The sequence below is a fragment of the Hyla sarda genome, chromosome 1 (assembly GCF_029499605.1).
Source record: "Hyla sarda isolate aHylSar1 chromosome 1, aHylSar1.hap1, whole genome shotgun sequence".
NCBI lineage: Eukaryota > Metazoa > Chordata > Amphibia > Anura > Hylidae > Hyla > Hyla sarda.
The window spans coordinates 597,177,076-597,199,041 of record NC_079189.1 but is presented as its reverse complement, the minus strand read 5'-3'; the positions used below and the strand labels follow the sequence as shown (position 1 = coordinate 597,199,041).

The 21,966-nt window shown below is 40.8% G+C and overlaps 1 protein-coding gene across 13 annotated transcripts in view; it reads left to right on the top strand.

Annotated features, from left to right (window-relative positions):
- Positions 1 to 21,966, top strand: part of LOC130295952 (von Willebrand factor A domain-containing protein 5A-like) — an 82,200-nt gene that overhangs the window by 56,454 nt on the left and 3,780 nt on the right. For 10 of the 13 annotated variants that reach the window (XM_056547345.1, XM_056547382.1, XM_056547372.1 and 7 more), the window contains 8 exons: positions 185 to 217; positions 302 to 334; positions 698 to 730; positions 961 to 993; positions 11,959 to 11,991; positions 13,910 to 13,942; positions 14,123 to 14,268; positions 16,811 to 16,937. In XM_056547345.1, the coding sequence (XP_056403320.1) occupies positions 185 to 217; positions 302 to 334; positions 698 to 730; positions 961 to 993; positions 11,959 to 11,991; positions 13,910 to 13,942; positions 14,123 to 14,268; positions 16,811 to 16,937 (471 nt within the window). The remainder of the gene's footprint in view (positions 1 to 184; positions 218 to 301; positions 335 to 697; positions 731 to 960; positions 994 to 11,958; positions 11,992 to 13,909; positions 13,943 to 14,122; positions 14,269 to 16,810; positions 16,938 to 21,966) is intronic. The other 3 variants (XM_056547365.1, XM_056547330.1, XM_056547394.1) reach the window with 2 other exon arrangements.

Below are 21,966 nucleotides of genomic sequence, written 5' to 3'. Positions count from 1 at the left end.
TTTAAAAGTTTTGTAATACGTCCCCAATGTGCAAATTACTATTACTGAGCTGCTGCCTCCTATATCTGTATTCATAAGAAAAAAGTCAGTGAATTGTGAGGAAGTATCCAGAAAACAGTAACACGTCTGTGCTCGTACTGATTTGTAGATGTTGAATAATAGATATAATCTATTTTTCTTGCAGGAATCCCAGTATTTGGGACTGCACCCTCGTCAGGTAGGGTTTATAAGCAGATCTTTCAACCCATTAGACATTTGGTAATATGCATCTATATTATAATAAGATCTGTTTTCTTCCCAGGAACTTTAGCATTTGGAAGTGCCTCTACTTCAGGTAATTATAACGAGCGGGAAGAAGCAAACAGTAGCGCACTTCACTCCCCGACTCACATTGATCTCTATCCTGCTTCGCTGGACTGGCCCATAGACTTACAATAGGGCTGTCCTGTGAAATACGAAGACCCCAACTGATCAAAACTTTTGACATGTCTGAGGAACTTGGTAAAAAAATGACTTTAAAAGTTTTGAATACGTCCCCAATGTGCACATTATTATTACTGAGCTGCTGCCTCCTTTATGTGTATTCAAGCAGAAAAAAGTCAGTGAATTGTGAGGAAGGATCCAGAAAACAGTAACACGTCTGTGCTCGTACTGATTTGTAGATGTTGAATAATAGATATAATCTATTTTCTTGCAGGAATCCCTGTATTTGGGAGTTCGCCATCGTCAGGTAGGGTTTATAAGCAGATCTTTCAGCTCATTAGACATTTGGTAATATTCATCTATATCAGTGGTCTCCAACCTGCGGACCTCCAGATGTTGCAAAACTACAACTTCCAGCATGCCCGGACAGCCAACGGCTGTCCGGGCATGCTGGGAGTTGTAGTTTTGCAACATCTGGAGGTCCACAGGTTGGAGACCACTGATATAGATGAATAGTAGTATCTATTTTCTTTCCAGGAACCTTAGCATTTGGAAGTGCACCGACTTTAGGTAAAGCTGTACAGAGATTGTCAGATACATGACACCATTTAATTGGTTTGCAGAAACACTTTCAGTTTGCAGAAACACTTTCAGTTTAGACATGTATCCTCTACACTTTTCCTGCATTTTCCATGTGATCATTGTAGCCTAATCTGTCAGAATATGTACACTACTTACAATAGTAAGCTGCCACCTGCTATGACTGAATCCCTATAATATCCAGCGGGGAAAAAAGTTTCACTTGAAAGTTCTAGAAAACAGATGTAAGTGAGAGGGTACAGTTTTGTAGATGTTAAACTGGACTTCATGTCAAAAAACATGGAGACATGTCAAAAGTTAACATTACTTTTCAGAGGTCATTCTTCATGGAGAGGGAGGCTGATCTGTAAGCAACAGCTATTATGTGTACCTCTGTTTTGTCATAAGTCACGTGGTCTCATGGGGGTGTGGCTATACTGTAGTGGGTGGATACTAAAGTAATGCTATCCGCCTACCCACTGCAGCATAGCCACGCCCCCTGGAGACCATGGGATTTATGACACATTGGCTGCATTGGCTGCATTCTGGCTGCATGGAATACAACAGTAAAATGAAAAGACTTGTGCTACAGCACTTCTGTGTCTGGATCCTGTGCATGAAAACGGGACAAAACTGTGCACAGAGGTAATAGAAGCCAAATACACTGTATTGTAACTTGGCATCATGGGCTTTAAATTAAAATTAAAGTAACACTGTTATAGAAATGTGTCATTATAAAATGTTTAAATCAAGTTTTTGATGTTCAAGGGGTTATCCAGGAATCGAAAAACAGAGATAATTTCTTTTAAAAACCGCTCCCTGTCTGTCTCCAGGTTGGGTGCGGTATTACAACTTAGCTCCATTCACTTCAATGGAACTGAGCTGCAGAACCACACCCAACCTGGAGACAGACGGGGAGCAGTTTTTGAAAGAAACCCCTTTAACCATATTTTTTAAGAATTTTGGGTGATTTTATTTTCCTAATGTTCCATTTTGCTATCTACTATATATTTTAAAATCCTCCTGAAATTCTGCAGTTTCCATTTTGCCCACTAGGCCTGAAACTAAACTGAGACTTCCCATTCTGTACTTCCCAGCCATGGTATAGATAACAGAGTTACACACAATAGCAATAGCTTTCGCTCATAAATCAGCCTCCTCTTCCCTTTAGAAAGACATTTGAGGTCTTCAAGAAATGGAACTTCTAAGAAAAATAATGATGCTGTTCACCTGTGTGTTTTAAGGCAGAGCTTCACCGAGCCCTGTGATTTGTTAAGTCCACAAGCAAAACAGCTAAGTAGAAATATACATTTACTATACATTTACCCTGAAGCTTGTATATTTCTACAAAACCTGTTTTGCTCATGGACTTAACATGCAAATCAGAAAATGGAAACACATTAGAAAAAAAATAAAATGTTTCAGTATCCGGCTCCAATCAGGAAACAAAATATCTAGGCGACACATTCACACTAAAGTGGTGGTTTGACAAAAGAAACATTCCGTGTAAGATATCAAAAAGTATAATAAAGCAACTTACTAATATAATGTTATTAACCATAGTGCAAAGATATCTCCATATCAGTTGCGCTCTCTCACTTAGAGCTCCTGTCCCTGCTCCCAACTCCCCTCCTGTCTGCTGGGGACCAAACCAGTGATGTAAAGGGGGGGAGCTCATATTACTTCTCATTAAATTTTAGGGCAACAGGAAGCCTTTCTCAGTCACAGTAGTTTCTTACAGAACAGGCTTACTTCTGTCTTACAGTCTAGTGTGCAGTAATATGAGCTCACCTCTTCACTTCAATGGTCTGTTCCTTCCTCAGCAGACAGGAGGGGAGAGGGGAGCAGGGACAGAAGCTGAGCTGAAATGGTGAGATCTGTTCAGTATGGATAATAGCATTCTGTTAGTATATTGCTTTATTATACTTTTTGACACCATACACAGATTGTTTATTTTGCCGGACAACCCCTTTTAGTGTAAATGTGTCGTCTAGATATTTAATTTTTTGATTAGAGCCAGATAATGAAAAATGTTATTTTTCAGATAAGGCAGCTGTGAGCCTGTTCTGAAGAAGGCTTCCTGCTGTCTTTAAATCTAATGAGGAGTAATATGAGCTCCCCATTTCCACATCAGTGGTCTGGTCCTCAGTAGACAGGAGGGGATGGCAGAGTAGGGACGGAGTTTATAGTTTGTGAGTTAAGGAAGAGCTCAGAATATAAATGTAATATTCGTGACAAATAGGTGTTTAATTGTAAACATAAGTTATATAATTAAATAGGACTTCTGATGCCTTACTCTACATCTACTGGCGAATGCGTCAGTCCGGCCGGCAAGCCACACCCTTCACACATTCCATGCCCCATCTTAAAAAGACACGCCCACCATTTAATTCACACCCCTTTTATATTCAGCTTACAATATCTTTACCACAACGCAACGAGATATGAGGATTAGATATCTTTAACACAACGAGATATGAGGATTAGATATGGGGACAGGATATGAGAGCGGGATATGGGGCGGGATATGAGAGCAGGATATGGGGATGTGATATTGTGGCGGGATATGGGGGCAGGATATGGAGACGGAATATGAGGTCGGGATATGGGGATGGGATATAGGGATGGGATATGAGGTCGGGATATGAGGATGGGATTTGAGGACGGGATATGAAGTAAGGATATGTGGTCAAGATATGAGGAAGGGATATGAGGTCTGGATATGGGGACGGGATATGAGGATGGGATATGAGGATGGTATTTCAGGTCTGGATAAGGAGACGGGATATGAGGACAAAAGCTTCCTCCTGTATTGCTTTTCCTCCCCACAAGGATAAGGTATGAAAAACCGGGCAGCGCCGGGTACTCAGCTAGTATCTATATATATATATAGAAAATTCATAAAAAGCAGCACATCCAGAATAGTGAAATGGGTGCAAGCCTGTTGAACCTCGGTGCTCCGGTTCTTGCTAGATATGAAATGGATAAAGGCAGCACACCACGATGGTATAATCCAAAAATCGTGAATTTATTCCATGATGTAAAAAACAACGTTTCGGCGATCTCTCACCGCCATTTTCAAGTGCATACAAGTGATTCAGAGGGGTTTAAATACACACTTCCCCAATTAATGACATCATCACACATTAGCATAATCAGTGACATCACAATCAAAACAAAATATAAACAAAGTATAAAAACCGTGATATACAGTCATATATAGTATAGTAACTATACATAGTATTCCTAGTGCTCTAAACATGCATTTGGCACGTTATTATATGTGTCGATCTACCAACACACTTCTATGGATCGACATAAAAAAGTGTAGCATAAGTGTCAACAGTGACAGTGTACAGGTGTATAAGGTTAAAAACATTAATTATCATGGTGCCAACCACGCCACTGACCTCGTGTGCGCCGCCATTGTCCGCAACCCCGGAGCCCCGGCTAACATTGCCGGATGTAGACTTCCGGGTAAGGAGAATATTAACCAATAACAGTGTGGCGTCATGGTTGCTAGGCTCCAACAGGAGGAGTCTAGCTAAAGTGTATTGTAATGTAGAGCCAATCAATGGCACTCTATTGCGCATGTACGTTAGTTATTTGAAGCTGCGGGCGCCATTTTAGAAAAGGTAAATATAGAAGTGCCGATACTGGCAAACTAATATATGACCGATTCAGTTGTTCTATCTTATACAGTGAACATAGGAACACTAGGTAACTCCCAGTAAACCCCTACATACATACAATAGTCACTTGCAATAATACAGTCACGGGGCCGGAACACAGCAGTCTCCTCATTAATTTGTGTACCTGGCTGTGTATCAAAGGATACAATTAAGTACCCCCTGTATCACAATACTCCTGATCCACTGGGAGTGAATCCCTCCCCCTATGGTCCATAGAGTCTCTTACCAGGACACTATTGTTATATGGGAGACAGTGTCCCCAGGCTCCCTATCATCCACATGCCACTCATTGGGGTATCTGTAGAGTGATGTATGGGAGTACCTCTAATGTAAATGATGTTAAGAAGAAAATAAAAAATTTTTATGAATTTATATGGAACCATGGCACCACACTATACTGACATCAACATCTCCAATAAAAAAAGGAATAAACAATTATATGCTACAGAAAAAAGATTATTTATAAAAATACATATATAGAAGACTGCGGACCCAGGCGCAATATTTGGCTATTCAGTGATCTTGTGGCACCATGACAAAATCTTGAAAATCTAAAAAAAGAAGAAAAAAAAGAATTAATAATAAATATTCGTATACGTTCTCACTTGTACATATTTATAGCAACCTGGACACCGTCAACATCAAGTGGCTATGCCCCATGGTGCAGCAATCTCTCATCAAACCATTTTTGGGGGGACCACAAATTCGACATTTAAACCATTTGGTTTGAGTGAGTTTAATTCAAAGATCCATCGCAATTCTCTTTTTTGTAGGATGGTGACCCTATCCCCACCTCTCTTGAGTGGCGGGATGTGGTCTACCACCATACACTTTAGATCACGTTCAGAGTGGCCTGCATCCAAAAAGTGCTTGGATACCGGAAGGTCAATCCTTTTTTTTCTAATTGTGTACCGGTGCTGATTGAGTCTAGTTTTGAATTCACATTTTGTCTCCCCTATGTATATAAGGTTGCAGGGGCACCACAAAATGTAAATTACAAATTCACTATCACATGTTAAGTAATGTTTAATAGGGAATGCCTTCCCCGTTTTGGGGTGTACAAACTTCTCCCCTTTCTGAATATATTTGCAATTTATGCATCTCCGACAGGGAAAACATCCCTTGGATTGCACAGTAAGAAATTTCTGCGGACCTAATCTTGATTTCGCTACGTCAGCTTTTACCAGGCGGTCCCTTAAATTTCTAGCCCTCCGATAAGACATCAATGGAACGTTTTGTAGCTCAGGTATGTTAGGGTAACCCCCGCTTATAAGATGCCAGTGTTTTTTTATTTTTTGGGCAATCATCCCCGAGACCTCGTTATACGTAGAGATGAACGGGATCCGGGATGTCTGATCCTTTTTCCTCCTAGGCTGTCTCAAGCCCTGTCTCTCCTCCTGTAATTTCTGTTTTTGTTGTTCTACTATCTCTATGGGGTAACCTCTAGAGATAAACTGAGATGTCATTTTATCCAAGGCCTTATCTAACTTTTCCTCAGTGTCTACAATCCTATTTGCACGTAAAAATTGACTATAGGGTAATGATTTAATCATTGCCCTAGGATGACATGAGTCAAATTTCAACAAGGTATTGCAGTCAGTAGGTTTGCAAAATAGGTCTGTTGATAACCTATCGTTCTCCACTAGAATTTCCGTATCTAAAAATTGTATTTTGTGTCTAGAATGAGATAGAGTAAATTGTAAATTACTATCTATACCATTCAGATACGATTGAAAATCCATAAGGTCACTTTCTGTGCCCTTCCAAATCAAAAAAATATCATCTATGTAGCGCCACCACCCCAGGATCTTGGGGTGGTGGCGCTACATAGATGATATTTTTTTGATTTGGAAGGGCACAGAAAGTGACCTTATGGATTTTCAATCGTATCTGAATGGTATAGATAGTAATTTACAATTTACTCTATCTCATTCTAGACACAAAATACAATTTTTAGATACGGAAATTCTAGTGGAGAACGATAGGTTATCAACAGACCTATTTTGCAAACCTACTGACTGCAATACCTTGTTGAAATTTGACTCATGTCATCCTAGGGCAATGATTAAATCATTACCCTATAGTCAATTTTTACGTGCAAATAGGATTGTAGACACTGAGGAAAAGTTAGATAAGGCCTTGGATAAAATGACATCTCAGTTTATCTCTAGAGGTTAACCCATAGAGATAGTAGAACAACAAAAACAGAAATTACAGGAGGAGAGACAGGGCTTGAGACAGCCTAGGAGGAAAAAGGATCAGACATCCCGGATCCCGTTCATCTCTACGTATAACGAGGTCTCGGGGATGATTGCCCAAAAAATAAAAAAACACTGGCATCTTATAAGCGGGGGTTACCCTAACATACCTGAGCTACAAAACGTTCCATTGATGTCTTATCGGAGGGCTAGAAATTTAAGGGACCGCCTGGTAAAAGCTGACGTAGCGAAATCAAGATTAGGTCCGCAGAAATTTCTTACTGTGCAATCCAAGGGATGTTTTCCCTGTCGGAGATGCATAAATTGCAAATATATTCAGAAAGGGGAGAAGTTTGTACACCCCAAAACGGGGAAGGCATTCCCTATTAAACATTACTTAACATGTGATAGTGAATTTGTAATTTACATTTTGTGGTGCCCCTGCAACCTTATATACATAGGGGAGACAAAATGTGAATTCAAAACTAGACTCAATCAGCACCGGTACACAATTAGAAAAAAAAGGATTGACCTTCCGGTATCCAAGCACTTTTTGGATGCAGGCCACTCTGAACGTGATCTAAAGTGTATGGTGGTAGACCACATCCCGCCACTCAAGAGAGGTGGGGATAGGGTCACCATCCTACAAAAAAGAGAATTGCGATGGATCTTTGAATTAAACTCACTCAAACCAAATGGTTTAAATGTCGAATTTGTGGTCCCCCCAAAAATGGTTTGATGAGAGATTGCTGCACCATGGGGCATAGCCACTTGATGTTGACGGTGTCCAGGTTGCTATAAATATGTACAAGTGAGAACGTATACGAATATTTATTATTAATTCTTTTTTTTCTTCTTTTTTTAGATTTTCAAGATTTTGTCATGGTGCCACAAGATCACTGAATAGCCAAATATTGCGCCTGGGTCCGCAGTCTTCTATATATGTATTTTTATAAATAATCTTTTTTCTGTAGCATATAATTGTTTATTCCTTTTTTTATTGGAGATGTTGATGTCAGTATAGTGTGGTGCCATGGTTCCATATAAATTCATAAAAATTTTTTATTTTCTTCTTAACATCATTTACATTAGAGGTACTCCCATACATCACTCTACAGATACCCCAATGAGTGGCATGTGGATGATAGGGAGCCTGGGGACACTGTCTCCCATATAACAATAGTGTCCTGGTAAGAGACTCTATGGACCATAGGGGGAGGGATTCACTCCCAGTGGATCAGGAGTATTGTGATACAGGGGGTACTTAATTGTATCCTTTGATACACAGCCAGGTACACAAATTAATGAGGAGACTGCTGTGTTCCGGCCCCGTGACTGTATTATTGCAAGTGACTATTGTATGTATGTAGGGGTTTACTGGGAGTTACCTAGTGTTCCTATGTTCACTGTATAAGATAGAACAACTGAATCGGTCATATATTAGTTTGCCAGTATCGGCACTTCTATATTTACCTTTTCTAAAATGGCGCCCGCAGCTTCAAATAACTAACGTACATGCGCAATAGAGTGCCATTGATTGGCTCTACATTACAATACACTTTAGCTAGACTCCTCCTGTTGGAGCCTAGCAACCATGACGCCACACTGTTATTGGTTAATATTCTCCTTACCCGGAAGTCTACATCCGGCAATGTTAGCCGGGGCTCCGGGGTTGCGGACAATGGCGGCGCACACGAGGTCAGTGGCGTGGTTGGCACCATGATAATTAATGTTTTTAACCTTATACACCTGTACACTGTCACTGTTGACACTTATGCTACACTTTTTTATGTCGATCCATAGAAGTGTGTTGGTAGATCGACACATATAATAACGTGCCAAATGCATGTTTAGAGCACTAGGAATACTATGTATAGTTACTATACTATATATGACTGTATATCACGGTTTTTATACTTTGTTTATATTTTGTTTTGATTGTGATGTCACTGATTATGCTAATGTGTGATGATGTCATTAATTGGGGAAGTGTGTATTTAAACCCCTCTGAATCACTTGTATGCACTTGAAAATGGCGGTGAGAGATCGCCGAAACGTTGTTTTTTACATCATGGAATAAATTCACGATTTTTGGATTATACCATCGTGGTGTGCTGCCTTTATCCATTTCATATATATATATATATATATATATATATATATATATATACTCAACGTGTATGTGTTTGTGTATGTATGTATGTATGTTTGCGTGTATGTTGCAGCATCACGTCCAAATGGCTAAAGATATTAACATGAAACTTGGCCACATGTTACTTATATGTCAACAACAAACATAGGATAGGTGATTTAACCCTTACTCACCCCCATTTGCCAGGGGCGGGGTTTATGTTTAAAGTCCCATACAAGTCAATGGGAAATACATGTTACAGCATAACTTCCAAACGGCTGGAGATATTTCCATAATACTTGGTCACATGTTACTTATATGTCCGCTTAAAATATAGTATAGTTAATTTAACCCTTAACTACCCCCATTTGTGAGGGTCGGGATTTTTGTTTAATGTCCCATACAAATCAATGGGAAATGTATGTTCCCACATAACTTCCGTACGGCTGGAGCTATTTCAATACCTTGTACACATAATACGGGTCAGGATAGGAGGTCGGGATATGAGGATGGGATATGTGGACAGGATATGAGGATGGGATAGGAGGACAGGATTGGAGGTTGTGATAGGAGGTCATGATAGGAGGTCAAGATAGGAGGAAGGGATAGGCGGTCGAGATAGGAGATCGAGATAGGAGGTCGAGATAGGAGGATGGGATAGGAGGTCGAGATAGGAGGACGGGATAGGAGGTCGGGATAAGAGGTCGAGATAGGAGGTCAGGATAGATGGACTGGATAGGAGGTCTAGATAGGAGGTCGAGATAGTAGGTCGAGATAGGAGGATGGGATAGGAGGTCGAGATAGGAGGACGGGATAGGAGGACGGGATAGGAGGTCTAGATAGGAGCTCGAGATAGGAGGTCGAGATAGGAGGACGGGATAGGAGGACGGGATAGGAGGACGGGATAGGAGGACGGGATAGGAGGACGGGATAGGAGGTCGGGATAGGAGGTCGGGATAGGAGGATGGGACAGGAGGTCGGCATAGGAGGTCAGGATAGGAGGTCGAGATTGGAGGAAGGGATAGGAGGTCGGGATAGGAGGTCAGTATAGATGGACTGGATAGGAGGACATGATAGGAGGTTGGGATAGGAGGTCGGGATAGGAGGACGGGATAGGAGGTCCGGATAGGAGGTCATGATAGGAGGTCCGGATAGGAGGTCATGATAGGAGGTCGAGATAGGAGGTCGGGATAGGAGGACGGGCTATGAGGATGGGATAGGAGGTCGGGATATGAGGACAAGATGTGAGGATGGCATATGAGGTCGGGATATGAGGACTGGATAGGAGGTCAGGATATTTTCCTCCCCAACAAGGATTAGGAAGGAAAAACCGGGCAACGCCGGGTATTCAGCTAGTATATATATATATATATATATATATATATATAACTCAGTGTGTGTATATATGTATGTTCCAGCATCACAGCCAAACGGCTAAAGATATTAACATGAAACTTGGCACACATGTTGCTAATATGTCAACAACAAACATAGGATAGGTAATTTAACTCTTACTTACCCCCATTTGCCAGGGTCGGGGTTTTTGTTTAAAGTCCCATACAAGCCTATGGGAAATATATGTTACTGCATAACTTCCGTACGGCTGGAGATATTTCAATAATATCTGGTAAACATATTACTTATATGTCAAATAAAAATATGATAGTTAAATTAACCCTTACCTACACCCTGATATAAAAGATGGGTTTTTGTTTTAAGTCCCATGCAAGTATATGGGACTTCCAGTACCTTACTGGTAAATGTGTCAGTCCGGCTTGCTAGTCACGCCCCATCTCACAAAGACAAGCCCACAGTTTAAGCCCCACCACTTTTATTTTCTACCCTTTTTGTGCATCGGTCTGGCTTGCAAATCACGCCCAGTCCCACAAAGCCATGTCCCCTTCTATTTTCAGCTTACAATATCTTCATCACAAATCAGTCCCACTTGGGGACAGGATATGAGGATGGGATATGAGGACAGGATATGAGGTCGGGATATGAGGACAGGATATGAGGACGGGATATGAGGACAGATATGAGGACGGGATAGAAGGTTGGAATAGGAGGTTGATATATGAGGACGGGATATGGGGTAGGAATATGACAACAATATATGAGGATGGGATATAAAGTCAAAAGCTTCCTCCTTTTGTAGATTTTCCTCCCCAACAAGGATTAGGAAGGAAAAACTGGGAACGCTGGGTACTCAGCTAGTATATATTTATCTTTATCATGTGAGACTAGGGAAAAGTCACACATCACACAACAAACTAAAAAAGTCACAAAATTTGTTGCAGTAGAGGGACCATACAGAGTGGTGTCTTGTGTTTAAAAAAAAAAAAAGGGGGGTGCTACCACAATGTTCATCACATGCCGTGCAACCCTTTAATAAAGTTGCCACATGTACACATTACCAGCAGAATAATGTAGAGATCCTTGTGTATGTCTCTTGTGTATACCTGTTTTATCTGATGCGGCAGGCATGATTCCCAATGCTGCTACATTTCTAATGCATCCTCTGGTGTTGCAGAGAGAGATAGGGATCATCCACTCAGCACTTTTTTTTTTTTTGTCCAGCGACTTTTCACTAGATCTATAAAATGCATATTAGTATTAATTAATCCTACAATGTATAGCTACTATACATCCTGATTTCATAGAGATAGCAGCAGTATACAGATAGAGCTAAAAAGGGAGGGGTCTGGGAGCTGCCAGTAGGGATCTGATGGGTGATGATGTCATCCTGTAGTTCACAGAAAGTCAGTTGGTCATGGAGATATCACTTCCTGTGACACATAGAGCCATGACATTTTTAATGGTCTAAATGATGGAGATTACACGACCCAGCTAAGGAAATGAAATGTATGTATGCAGCTGAGCTGTAATGAAACGGATGGCGCTGTAAAATTAATAATCTGATCTGTTTTGTTACCAGGAGTCTTTGGGTTTGGCAGTGTGCCCACATCAGGTAAATATCATTTAGCCAGACCTTTTTTCTTTTCAGCCATTTTTCACGAGATCTAAAATATACATAATACTATGGGGAAAGTCCACCAGAATATTCCAGCATGTACCAGAACATTGCACCAGCTACATTATCGACACTTTGTTTTCTAATATATATGAACTGGCTCCGGAAAGTTAAACAGATTTGTAAATTACTTCTATAAAAAAATCTTAATCCTTCCAATAGTTATTAGCTTCTGAAGTTTTCTGTCTAACTGCTCAATGATGATGTCACGTCCCGGGAGCTGTGCATGATGGGAGAATATCCCCATAGGAACTGCACAGCTCCCGGGACGTGAGTCATCAGAGAGCAGTTAGACAGGAAACAACAACTCAACTTCAGAAGCTAATAACTATTGTAAGAATTAAGATTTTTTAATAGAAGTAATTAACAAATCTGTTTAACTTTCCGGAGCCAGTTGATATATAAAAAAAAGTTTTGGCCTGGAATACCCCTTTAATTCTTTAACCCCTTAAGGACGCAGGACGTAAATGTACGTCCTGGTGAGGTGGTACTTAACGCACCAGGACGTACATTTACGTCCTAAGCATAACCGCGGGCATCGGAGCGATGCCCGTGTCATGCGCGGCTGATCCCGGCTGCTGATCGCAGCCAGGGACCCGCCGGCAATGGCCGACGCCCGCGATCTCGCGGGCGTCCGCCATTAACCCCTCAGGTGCCGGGATCAATACAGATCCCGGCATCTGCGGGAGTTCGCGATTAAAATGAACGATCGGATCGCCCGCAGCGCTGCTGCGGGGATCCGATCATTCATAACGCCGCACGGAGGTCCCCTCTCCTTCCTCCGTGCGGCTCCCGGCGTCTCCTGCTCTGGTCTGTGATCGAGCAGACCAGAGCAGGAGATGACCGATAATACTGATCTGTTCTATGTCCTATACATAGAACAGATCAGTATTAGCAATCATGGTATTGCTATGAATAGTCCCCTATGGGGACTATTCAAGTGTAAAAAAAAATGTAAAAAAATGTAAAAGTAAAAGTAAAAAAAAAGTGAAAAATCCCCTCCCCCAATAAAAAAGTAAAACGTCCGTTTTTTTCCTATTTTACCCCCAAAAAGCGTAAAAAACATTTTTTATAGACATATTTGGTATCGCCGCGTGCGTAAATGTCCGAACTATTAAAATAAAATGTTAATGATCCCGTACGGTGAACGGCGTGAACGAAAAAAAATTAAAAAAGTCCAAAATTCCTACTTTTTTAATACATTTTATTAAAAAAAAAATTATAAAAAATGTATTAAAAGTTTTTTATATACAAATGTGGTATCAAAAAAAAGTACAGATCATGGCGCAAAAAATGAGCCCCCATACCGCCGCTTATATGGAAAAATAAAAAAGTTATAGGTCATCAAAATAAAGGGATTATAAACGTACTAATTTGGTTAAAAAGTTTGTGATTTTTTTTAAGCGCAACAATAATATAAAAGTATATAATAATGGGTATAATTTTAATCGTATTGACCCTCAGAATAAAGAACACACGTTATTTTTACCATAAATTGTACGGCGTGAAAACGAAACCTTCCAAAATTAGCAAAATTGCGTTTTTCGTTTTAATTTCCCCACCAAAATTGTTATTTTTATGTTGCGCCATACATTTTATGATATAATGAGTGATGTCATTACAAAGGACAACTGGTCGCGCAAAAAACAAGCCCTCATACTAGTCTGTGGATGAAAATATAAAAGAGTTATGATTTTTAGAAGGCGAGGAGGAAAAAATGAAAACGTAAAAATTAAATTGTCTGAGTCCTTAAGGCCAAAATGGGCTGAGTCCTTAAGGGGTTAACTGGTAAAAAGTCACTAAATACAAGAGTGCAGGGTATGTTATATCATCTCTTTTTTTTTTCTTCCTATAGGAGCCTTTTCATTCGGAAGTGTGCCCCCCATAGGTAATGCATGATTTCTCTGACTAAAAATGTTTTTAATTTATTTTGTAGTTACGTTATATGTAGTCATCTGCTATATCTTTAAGTTGTCTGGCTCAGTAGTAAATGACTTGTCTTGTGTTGTTACATTGTATTTGTTTTGTATCCCCTGTAACATGCAGCTATTTTTATCTATATCCTTAGCCCACCATCCTGCCCTGGCGGAGACGTCTCCAAGTATGAAGCTGATTTTGCTGCAAAAAGCCGATGGTTCCTGGAGCCCAAGCCCTGAATTAGCCGCAGTCTTGGGAATATCGGAGGGAGACTTCGTGGACAAGAAACCTGATCAGGTATTACATACACAAAATGGTAGACCTACAGCTCTTAATATTGGGGTACCCTTATTCCCCAGTGTCCCTCTGTCATCGATTTCCTTCCAATGCACACTCCATTCTTAAAATACTCTGCCCTGATGGGAACCCCACTTTTCCCAATATGCACCTCTGAGGGAAAAAGGACAAATGCGGTGTATGGGCAGCTTTATCCTTTTCTCCCCGGAATAAAAAAAGATGTACTAGGATTGAAGGAAACATCTGAGTATCCATGTTTATGGGGAGGAGTATCTATGTCTATGGGGATGAGTATGCATGTTTATAGGTAAGAGTATCCATGTTCATGGGGAGAAGTATCCATGTCTATGGGGAGGAGTATGTTTGTTTATAGGTAAGAGTATCCATGTTTATAGGGAGAAGTATCCATGTCTATGGGGATGAGTATGCATGTTTATAGGTAAGAGTATCCATGTTTATGAGGAGAAGTATCCATGTCTATGGGGATGAGTATGCATGTTTATAGGTAAGAGTATCCATGTTCATGGGGAGAAGTATCCATGTCTATGGGGAGGAGTATGTTTGTTTATAGGTAAGAGTATCCATGTTTATGGGGAGAAGTACCCATGTTTATAGGGAGGAGAATCCATGTTTATGGAGAAGAAAAACAATATTTATGTGGATGAGAACAAATGTTTATGGGGAGGAGTATGTTTGTTTATAGGTAAGAGTATCCATGTTTATGGGGAGAAGTATCCGTGTCTATGGGGATGAGTATGCATGTTTATAGGTAAGAGTATCCATGTTCATGGGGAGAAGTATCCATGTCTATGGGAATGAGTATCCATGTTTATGGGGAGAAGTACCCATGTTTATAGGGAGGAGAATCCATGTTTATGGAGAAGAAAAACAATATTTATGTGGATAAGAACAAACGTTTATGGGGAAGAGTATCCATGTTTATAGGGAGGAGTACCCATGTTTATGGGGAGAAATATCTATGTTAAATGGGGAAGAGAACCAATGTTTATGTGGATGAGAACAAATGTTTATGGGGGTGGAGTATTCATGTTTATTGGGAGGAGTGTCTATGTTTATTGGGAGTAGTATGCATGTTTATGAAGAGGAGTACCCATGTCTTTGGGGAATAGTAACCATGTTTATGTGGAAGAGTATACATGTGTTTGGGGAGGAATATGCATGTTTATGGGGAAGAGTATCCATGTTTATGGGGAGGAATATGCATGTTTATGGGGAAAAGTATCCATGTTTATGAGGAGGAGTATCCATGTTTATGGGGAGGAATATGCATGTTTATGGGGAAAAGTATCCATGTCTATGGGGATGAGTATGCATGTTTATAGGTAAGAGTATCCATGTTCATGGGGAGAAGTATCCATGTCTATGGGAATGAGTATCCATGTTTATGGGGAGAAGTACCCATGTTTATAGGGAGGAGAATCCATGTTTATGGAGAAGAAAAACAATATTTATGTGGATAAGAACAAATGTTTATGGGGAAGAGTATCCATGTTTATAGGGAGGAGTACCCATGTTTATGGGGAGAAATATCTATGTTAAATGGGGAAGAGAACCAATGTTTATGTGGATGAGAACAAATGTTTATGGGGGTGGAGTATTCATGTTTATTGGGAGGAGTGTCTATGTTTATTGGGAGTAGTATGCATGTTTATGAAGAGGAGTACCCATGTCTTTGGGGAATAGTAACCATGTTTATGTGGAAGAGTATACATGTGTTTGGGGAGGAATATGCATGTTTATGGGGAAGAGTATCCATGTTTATGGGGAGGAATATGCATGTTTATGGGGAAAAGTATCCATGTTTATGAGGAGGAGTATCCATGTTTATGGGGAGGAATATGCATGTTTATGGGGAAAAGTATCCATGTCTATGGGGATGAGTATGCATGTTTATAGGTAAGAGTATCCATGTTCATGGGGAGAAGTATCCATGTCTATGGGAATGAGTATCCATGTTTATGGGGAGAAGTACCCATGTTTATAGGGAGGAGAATCCATGTTTATGGAGAAGAAAAACAATATTTATGTGGATAAGAACAAATGTTTATGGGGAAGAGTATCCATGTTTATAGGGAGGAGTACCCATGTTTATGGGGAGAAATATCTATGTTAAATGGGGAAGAGAACCAATGTTTATGTGGATGAGAACAAATGTTTATGGGGGTGGAGTATTCATGTTTATTGGGAGGAGTGTCTATGTTTATTGGGAGTAGTATGCATGTTTATGAAGAGGAGTACCCATGTCTTTGGGGAATAGTAACCATGTTTATGTGGAAGAGTATACATGTGTTTGGGGAGGAATATGCATGTTTATGGGGAAGAGTATCCATGTTTATGGGGAGGAATATGCATGTTTATGGGGAAAAGTATCCATGTTTATGAGGAGGAGTATCCATGTTTATGGGGACGAATATGCATGTTTATGGGGAAAAGTATCCATGTTTATGAGGAAGAGTATCCATGTTTATGGGGAGGTTCGGAGAGATTATAATGTCCTTGCATTATTTTCCTTTTCTTCTAGGGAATGGACTCCTCAGTGTGGGCGACACTTCTGGCTGTCCTCTGGCTTCATAGTAACTGTGTGGAGCAGAAGGATGAGTGGGAGTTATTGTCCAGCAAGGCAGCGACCTGGCTAAAGTCCAGAGCAGGTAACACTAATTCCTTATCAACAGGTTAGCCTTACCTGTCTGGCATGCTGAGAGTTGTAGTTTTACAACATCTGAAGGTCCACAGTTTGGAGTAGGGATTGACCGATATCGGTTTTTTAGGGCCGATACCGATTATCGGTGGAGGTTAGGGACGATAACTTATACCGATATTCCGGTATAAGTTATCGGCTATTTATCCCCCCGCGACACCGCTGCAGATCATTGATTTAAAGCGAGCGCTTTAAATCAATGCACTGCAGTGGCTTTTGCGGTGCCATAGGCCACCGCCGCCACCACCCGCTTCTCTCCCCCTACCTGTCAGGGTGGTCCGGGCCATCCATCATTCCTGTAGTGTCCGGCGGCATTCCGGGTGGAGGGTGAACCGGTCCGGGCTGTCCTTCTCCGGGGTCCTCTTCTCCACTCCGGGCAGGCTCCGGCCTAGTAACGCAGCACAGACGCCGCTGCGCAGTGACGCCCGTGCGAAGCGACGCACCTGATGTCACGGCGTAGCGGCGTCTACGCAGCGTACTAGGCCTGAGACTGCCCGGAGTGGAGAAGATGACCCCCGGAGAAGGACAGCCCGGACCGGTTCACCCTCCACCCGGAATGCCGCCGGACACTACAGGAAGGATGGATGGCCCAGACCACCCACATTACGGGTAAGTTTAATTTTTTTTATTGACTCGGAGGGTGGGGGAGGGGCCCGACCGGTATAGCAGTATGGGCAAAAATCCATATCGGTATACCGCCCAGCACTACGGTGGGGGGTGCGACACGGTGCGGTGGGTCGGGGGGGGGCGGTCGGGGGGGGGCTTTTTGCGGGTCGGGGGGCGGTCGCGGGGCGGTGCGGGGGCAGGGCATTATCGGCTTATCGGCAAGTAATTGCCGATACCGATAATGCCCAAAATCATGATTATCGGCCGATAATATCGGCCATACCGATAATCGGTCGATCCCTAGTTTGGAGACCACTGAGTTAGAGGATGACTGTATGAAAGATGAAGGAAGACTGCCTGCTGGGACACCCTACAACTCCCAGCTCTCCCCTGCACAGAGCAGTGGGGTTGGCATGCACAACATTCATTTACTATAAATATCTGATTGCACATGTAGTATACTGCAATACTTATTGCAGTATACTTTAATTTTATTGTAATACATATGTAATATCTTATCTCCTAATGCAGCCTGCTTCTGTGGTGACAGGTGACAGATGACAGATGGATGCCTCATAGATGCGATGGTTACTATTTGTGTGGTTAAAGGGTACTCCGGTGGAAAACTTTTAAATTTAAATCAACTTGTGCCAGAAAGTTAAACAGATTTGTAAATTACTTCTGTTAAAAAAATCTTAATCCTGAATCAGCTGCTGAATAATGCATAGGAAATTCTTTTATTTTTTAATTTATTTTCTGTCTGACCACAGTGCTCTCTGCTGACACCTCTGTCCATGTCAGGAACTGTCCAGAGTAGGAGCAAATCCCCATAGAAAAACTCTCCTGCTCTGGACAGTTCCTGACATGGACAGAGGTGTCAGCAGAGAGCACTGTGGTCATAAATAAAAAAATAAAAAAAAAAGAATTTCCTCTGTAGTATTCAGCAGATGAGAAGTACTGGAAGGATTAAGATTTTTAAATAGAAGTAATTTACAAATCTGTTTAACTTTTTGGCACCAGTTGATTTAAAAAAAAATGTTTTCCACCGGAGTACCCCTTTAATGACTGAGATCAGAGTTATCAGCTGTAGTTAACACACAGGATTCCCTGCCTGACAACTTGACCTTTAATGTTCTAGAATTTGGGTGGACAACAGCATGTCTCTCCCATGTGATAGGTGCACATCTCCAAGAACCCTGTACCTTGGTTCTTTTGCTGAATCATACCTGACATTTCAGGTGACTTTTAGGATAAGCTGTCCTGTGTGTGTACATGAGGAGCAGCACTATTTCTGCCGATTATATAACTTGTATATGGTATTTTCAGCAGATTTCTGCTCTGCAGGCTCCATCTACACTTTGCAGGTCTCTCAGAGCTGGTGGGCGGAACTTCCTTCTCACCTCTCTATTGCTTGCCTTGCAGACACAGGACAGAACTGAGCTGATTTTCAGAGTAGAATACAGTGTCACAGGAGGGGGAAGGAGCTTGATAACAGGAGGAATAAGCATTTTTTCTAATAGGATGTATTACAAAGTTATTTGCTTTTACTATTGATCTATGCAAAGTTTTTTCAAATTACAAAATACCACTTGAACACCACCACTAATAAGAGATTACTGGCCTATCTGGTCTCATTCTGCCTTTTCCTGAAAAAGGATGTGGAGTCAAAATGTTCACAAGTATGTTACCTGTCACTAGTGTTGGGATGTAACATCCCTTAAGTGATCCTAATGTATTACACATTTTACCTGGCACATAGAATAGGGGTAGACATGGGCCCAATGTTGTCCTACTACTACTGTTTCATGTAAACTCTAATGTATACACATAGTTCATCGTAACATAGTTCATAAGATTGAAAAAAGAGTCCATCAAGTTCAACCTATATCCCTAATGAGTCCCTACTGAGTTGATCCAGATGAAGGCAAAAAATAGAGGTAATAGAGGTAAAAATTCCTTCCTTACTCTAAATATGGCATCAGAATAAATCCCTCGATCAACGTTTTGTCCCTATAGATCTAGAATCCATAACCTGTAATGTTATTATTCACCAAAAATGCATCCAGACCCCTTTTAAATTCTTTTACCGAGTTAACCATGACCACCTCCTCAGGCAGAGAATTCCACAGTCTCACTGCTCTTACAGTAAAGAACCCCCTTCTGTGCTGGTGTAGAAACCTTCTTTCCTCTAGACGTAGAGGATGCCCCCTTGTTATAGATACAGACCTGGGTATAAATAGATCATGGGAGAGATCTCTGTACGGTCCTCTGATATATTTATACATAGTTATTAGGTCGCCCCTAAGCCTTCTTTTTTTCTAAACTAAATGACCCCAATTCTGATAATCTTTCTTGGTATTGTAGTCCTCCCATTCCCCGTATTACTCTGGTTGCCCATCTTTGAACCCTCTCCAGCTCCACTATATATTTCTTGTACACTGGTGCCCAGTACTGTACACAGTATTCTATGTGTGGTCTGACTAGTGATTTGTACAGCGGTAGAATTATTTCCTTGTCGTGGGCATCTATGCCCCTATTGATGCACCCCATGATTTTATTTGCCTTGGCAGCAGCTGCCTGACACTGGTCACTACAGCTAAATTTACTGTTAACTAAGACTCTCAAGTCCTTTTGCACCTCAGTCGTCCCAAGTGTTCTCCCATTTAATACATAATCCCAGCCCGGATTTTTCTTCCCCATGTGCATGACCTTACATTTATCAATGTTGAACCTCATTTGCCACTTCCCAGCTCAAACCTCCAACCTATCCAGATCCAGTTGTAACAGTGCACTGTCCTCTATAGTATTTACCGCTTTACAGGGTTTAGTATCATCTGCAAATATTGCTATTTTACTATTCAACCCCTCTACAAGGTCATTAATAAATATATTAAATAGAACAGGACCCAAGACTGACCCCTGTGGTACCCCACTAGTAACAGTCACTCAATCAGAATAAGTACCATTAATAACTACCCTCTGTTTCCTATCACTGAGCCAGTTACTTACCCACTTACACATATTCTCCCCAGTCCGTTCCTTCTCATTTTATGCACCAAACGTTTATGTGGCACCGTATCAAATGCTTTGGAAAAATCCAGATATACGACATCCAGCAATTCCCCTTGGTCCAGTCTGGAGCTCACCTCCTCATAAAAGCTGATCAGGTTAGTTTGACAGGACCGATCCCTCATAAATCCATGCTGATTTGGAGTCATACATTTATTTTGATCAAGATACTCCAAAATAGCATCTCTTAGAAAACCCTCAAACAATTTACATACAACAGAGGTTAAACTAACAGGTCTATAATTCCCGGGGTCACTTTTTGACCCCTTTTTAAATATTGGCACCACATGCGCCAGTCCCGGGGAATAGTCCCTGTTACTATAAAGTCCCTGAATATTAAAAATAGGGGTCTGTCTATGACATTACTTCATTCCTTTAGAACACGGGGGTGAATGTCATCTGGACCTGGTGATTTGTCTATTTTGATTTTTTTGTAGGCGGCACTGTACTTCTTCCTGGGTTAGACAGGTGACCTGTACTGGGGAGTTTACCTTATCTCGCTGTATTTCACCTGGCATTTCATTTTCCTCAGTGAATACAGTGGAGAAGAATTTGCTTAATATATTTGTTTTTTCCTGATCCCCGTTTATAATTTCTTCTTTATCGTTTTTTAAAGGGCCAACGCTTTCATTTTTAACCTTTTTGCTATTTATATAGTTAAAGAACATTTTGGGGTTAGTTTTACTCTCTTTGACAATGAGTCTTTCTGTCTCTATTTTTGTGGCTTTTATCTGTTTTTTTACATATTTTACATTTTTCTCTATAGCTTTTTAATGCTTCTTACCACTGTCGTCCTGTTTTAGTAGTTTAAATGCTTAAATTGTTGTCGTTTATTGCCCCCTTAACATTTTTATTCATCCATATTGTTTTTTTTTTATTTCTGACCCTTTTATTCTCATAAGATATATACATATTACAGTGAGAATTTAAGATCTTTTTAAAAGTCTCCTATTTAGTGTCAGTATTCTTGTTTTTGAGGACATTATTCCAATTTATACTGTTAAGGGCTTCTCTGAGTTGATCAGACTTTGCCTTCCTAAAGTTCATTGTTTTTGTGGCTCCTCGAGAGATTCCCTTATTGAAGAACAAGTTATAATGTATTATATATTATGATGACTATTTCCTAGGTGTCCTTCTACTTGCACATTAGTTACTCTGTCAGGTCTGTTGGTTAATATTAAGTCCAGTAGGGCGCCCCCCTGCACCATTTAGGACAGATAATTCTCTTTAGCTATAGTCAGAAACCTGTTCTCCCAGTTTATATCACAATAGTTAAAGTCCCCCATTTTTTCACATCATTCTGA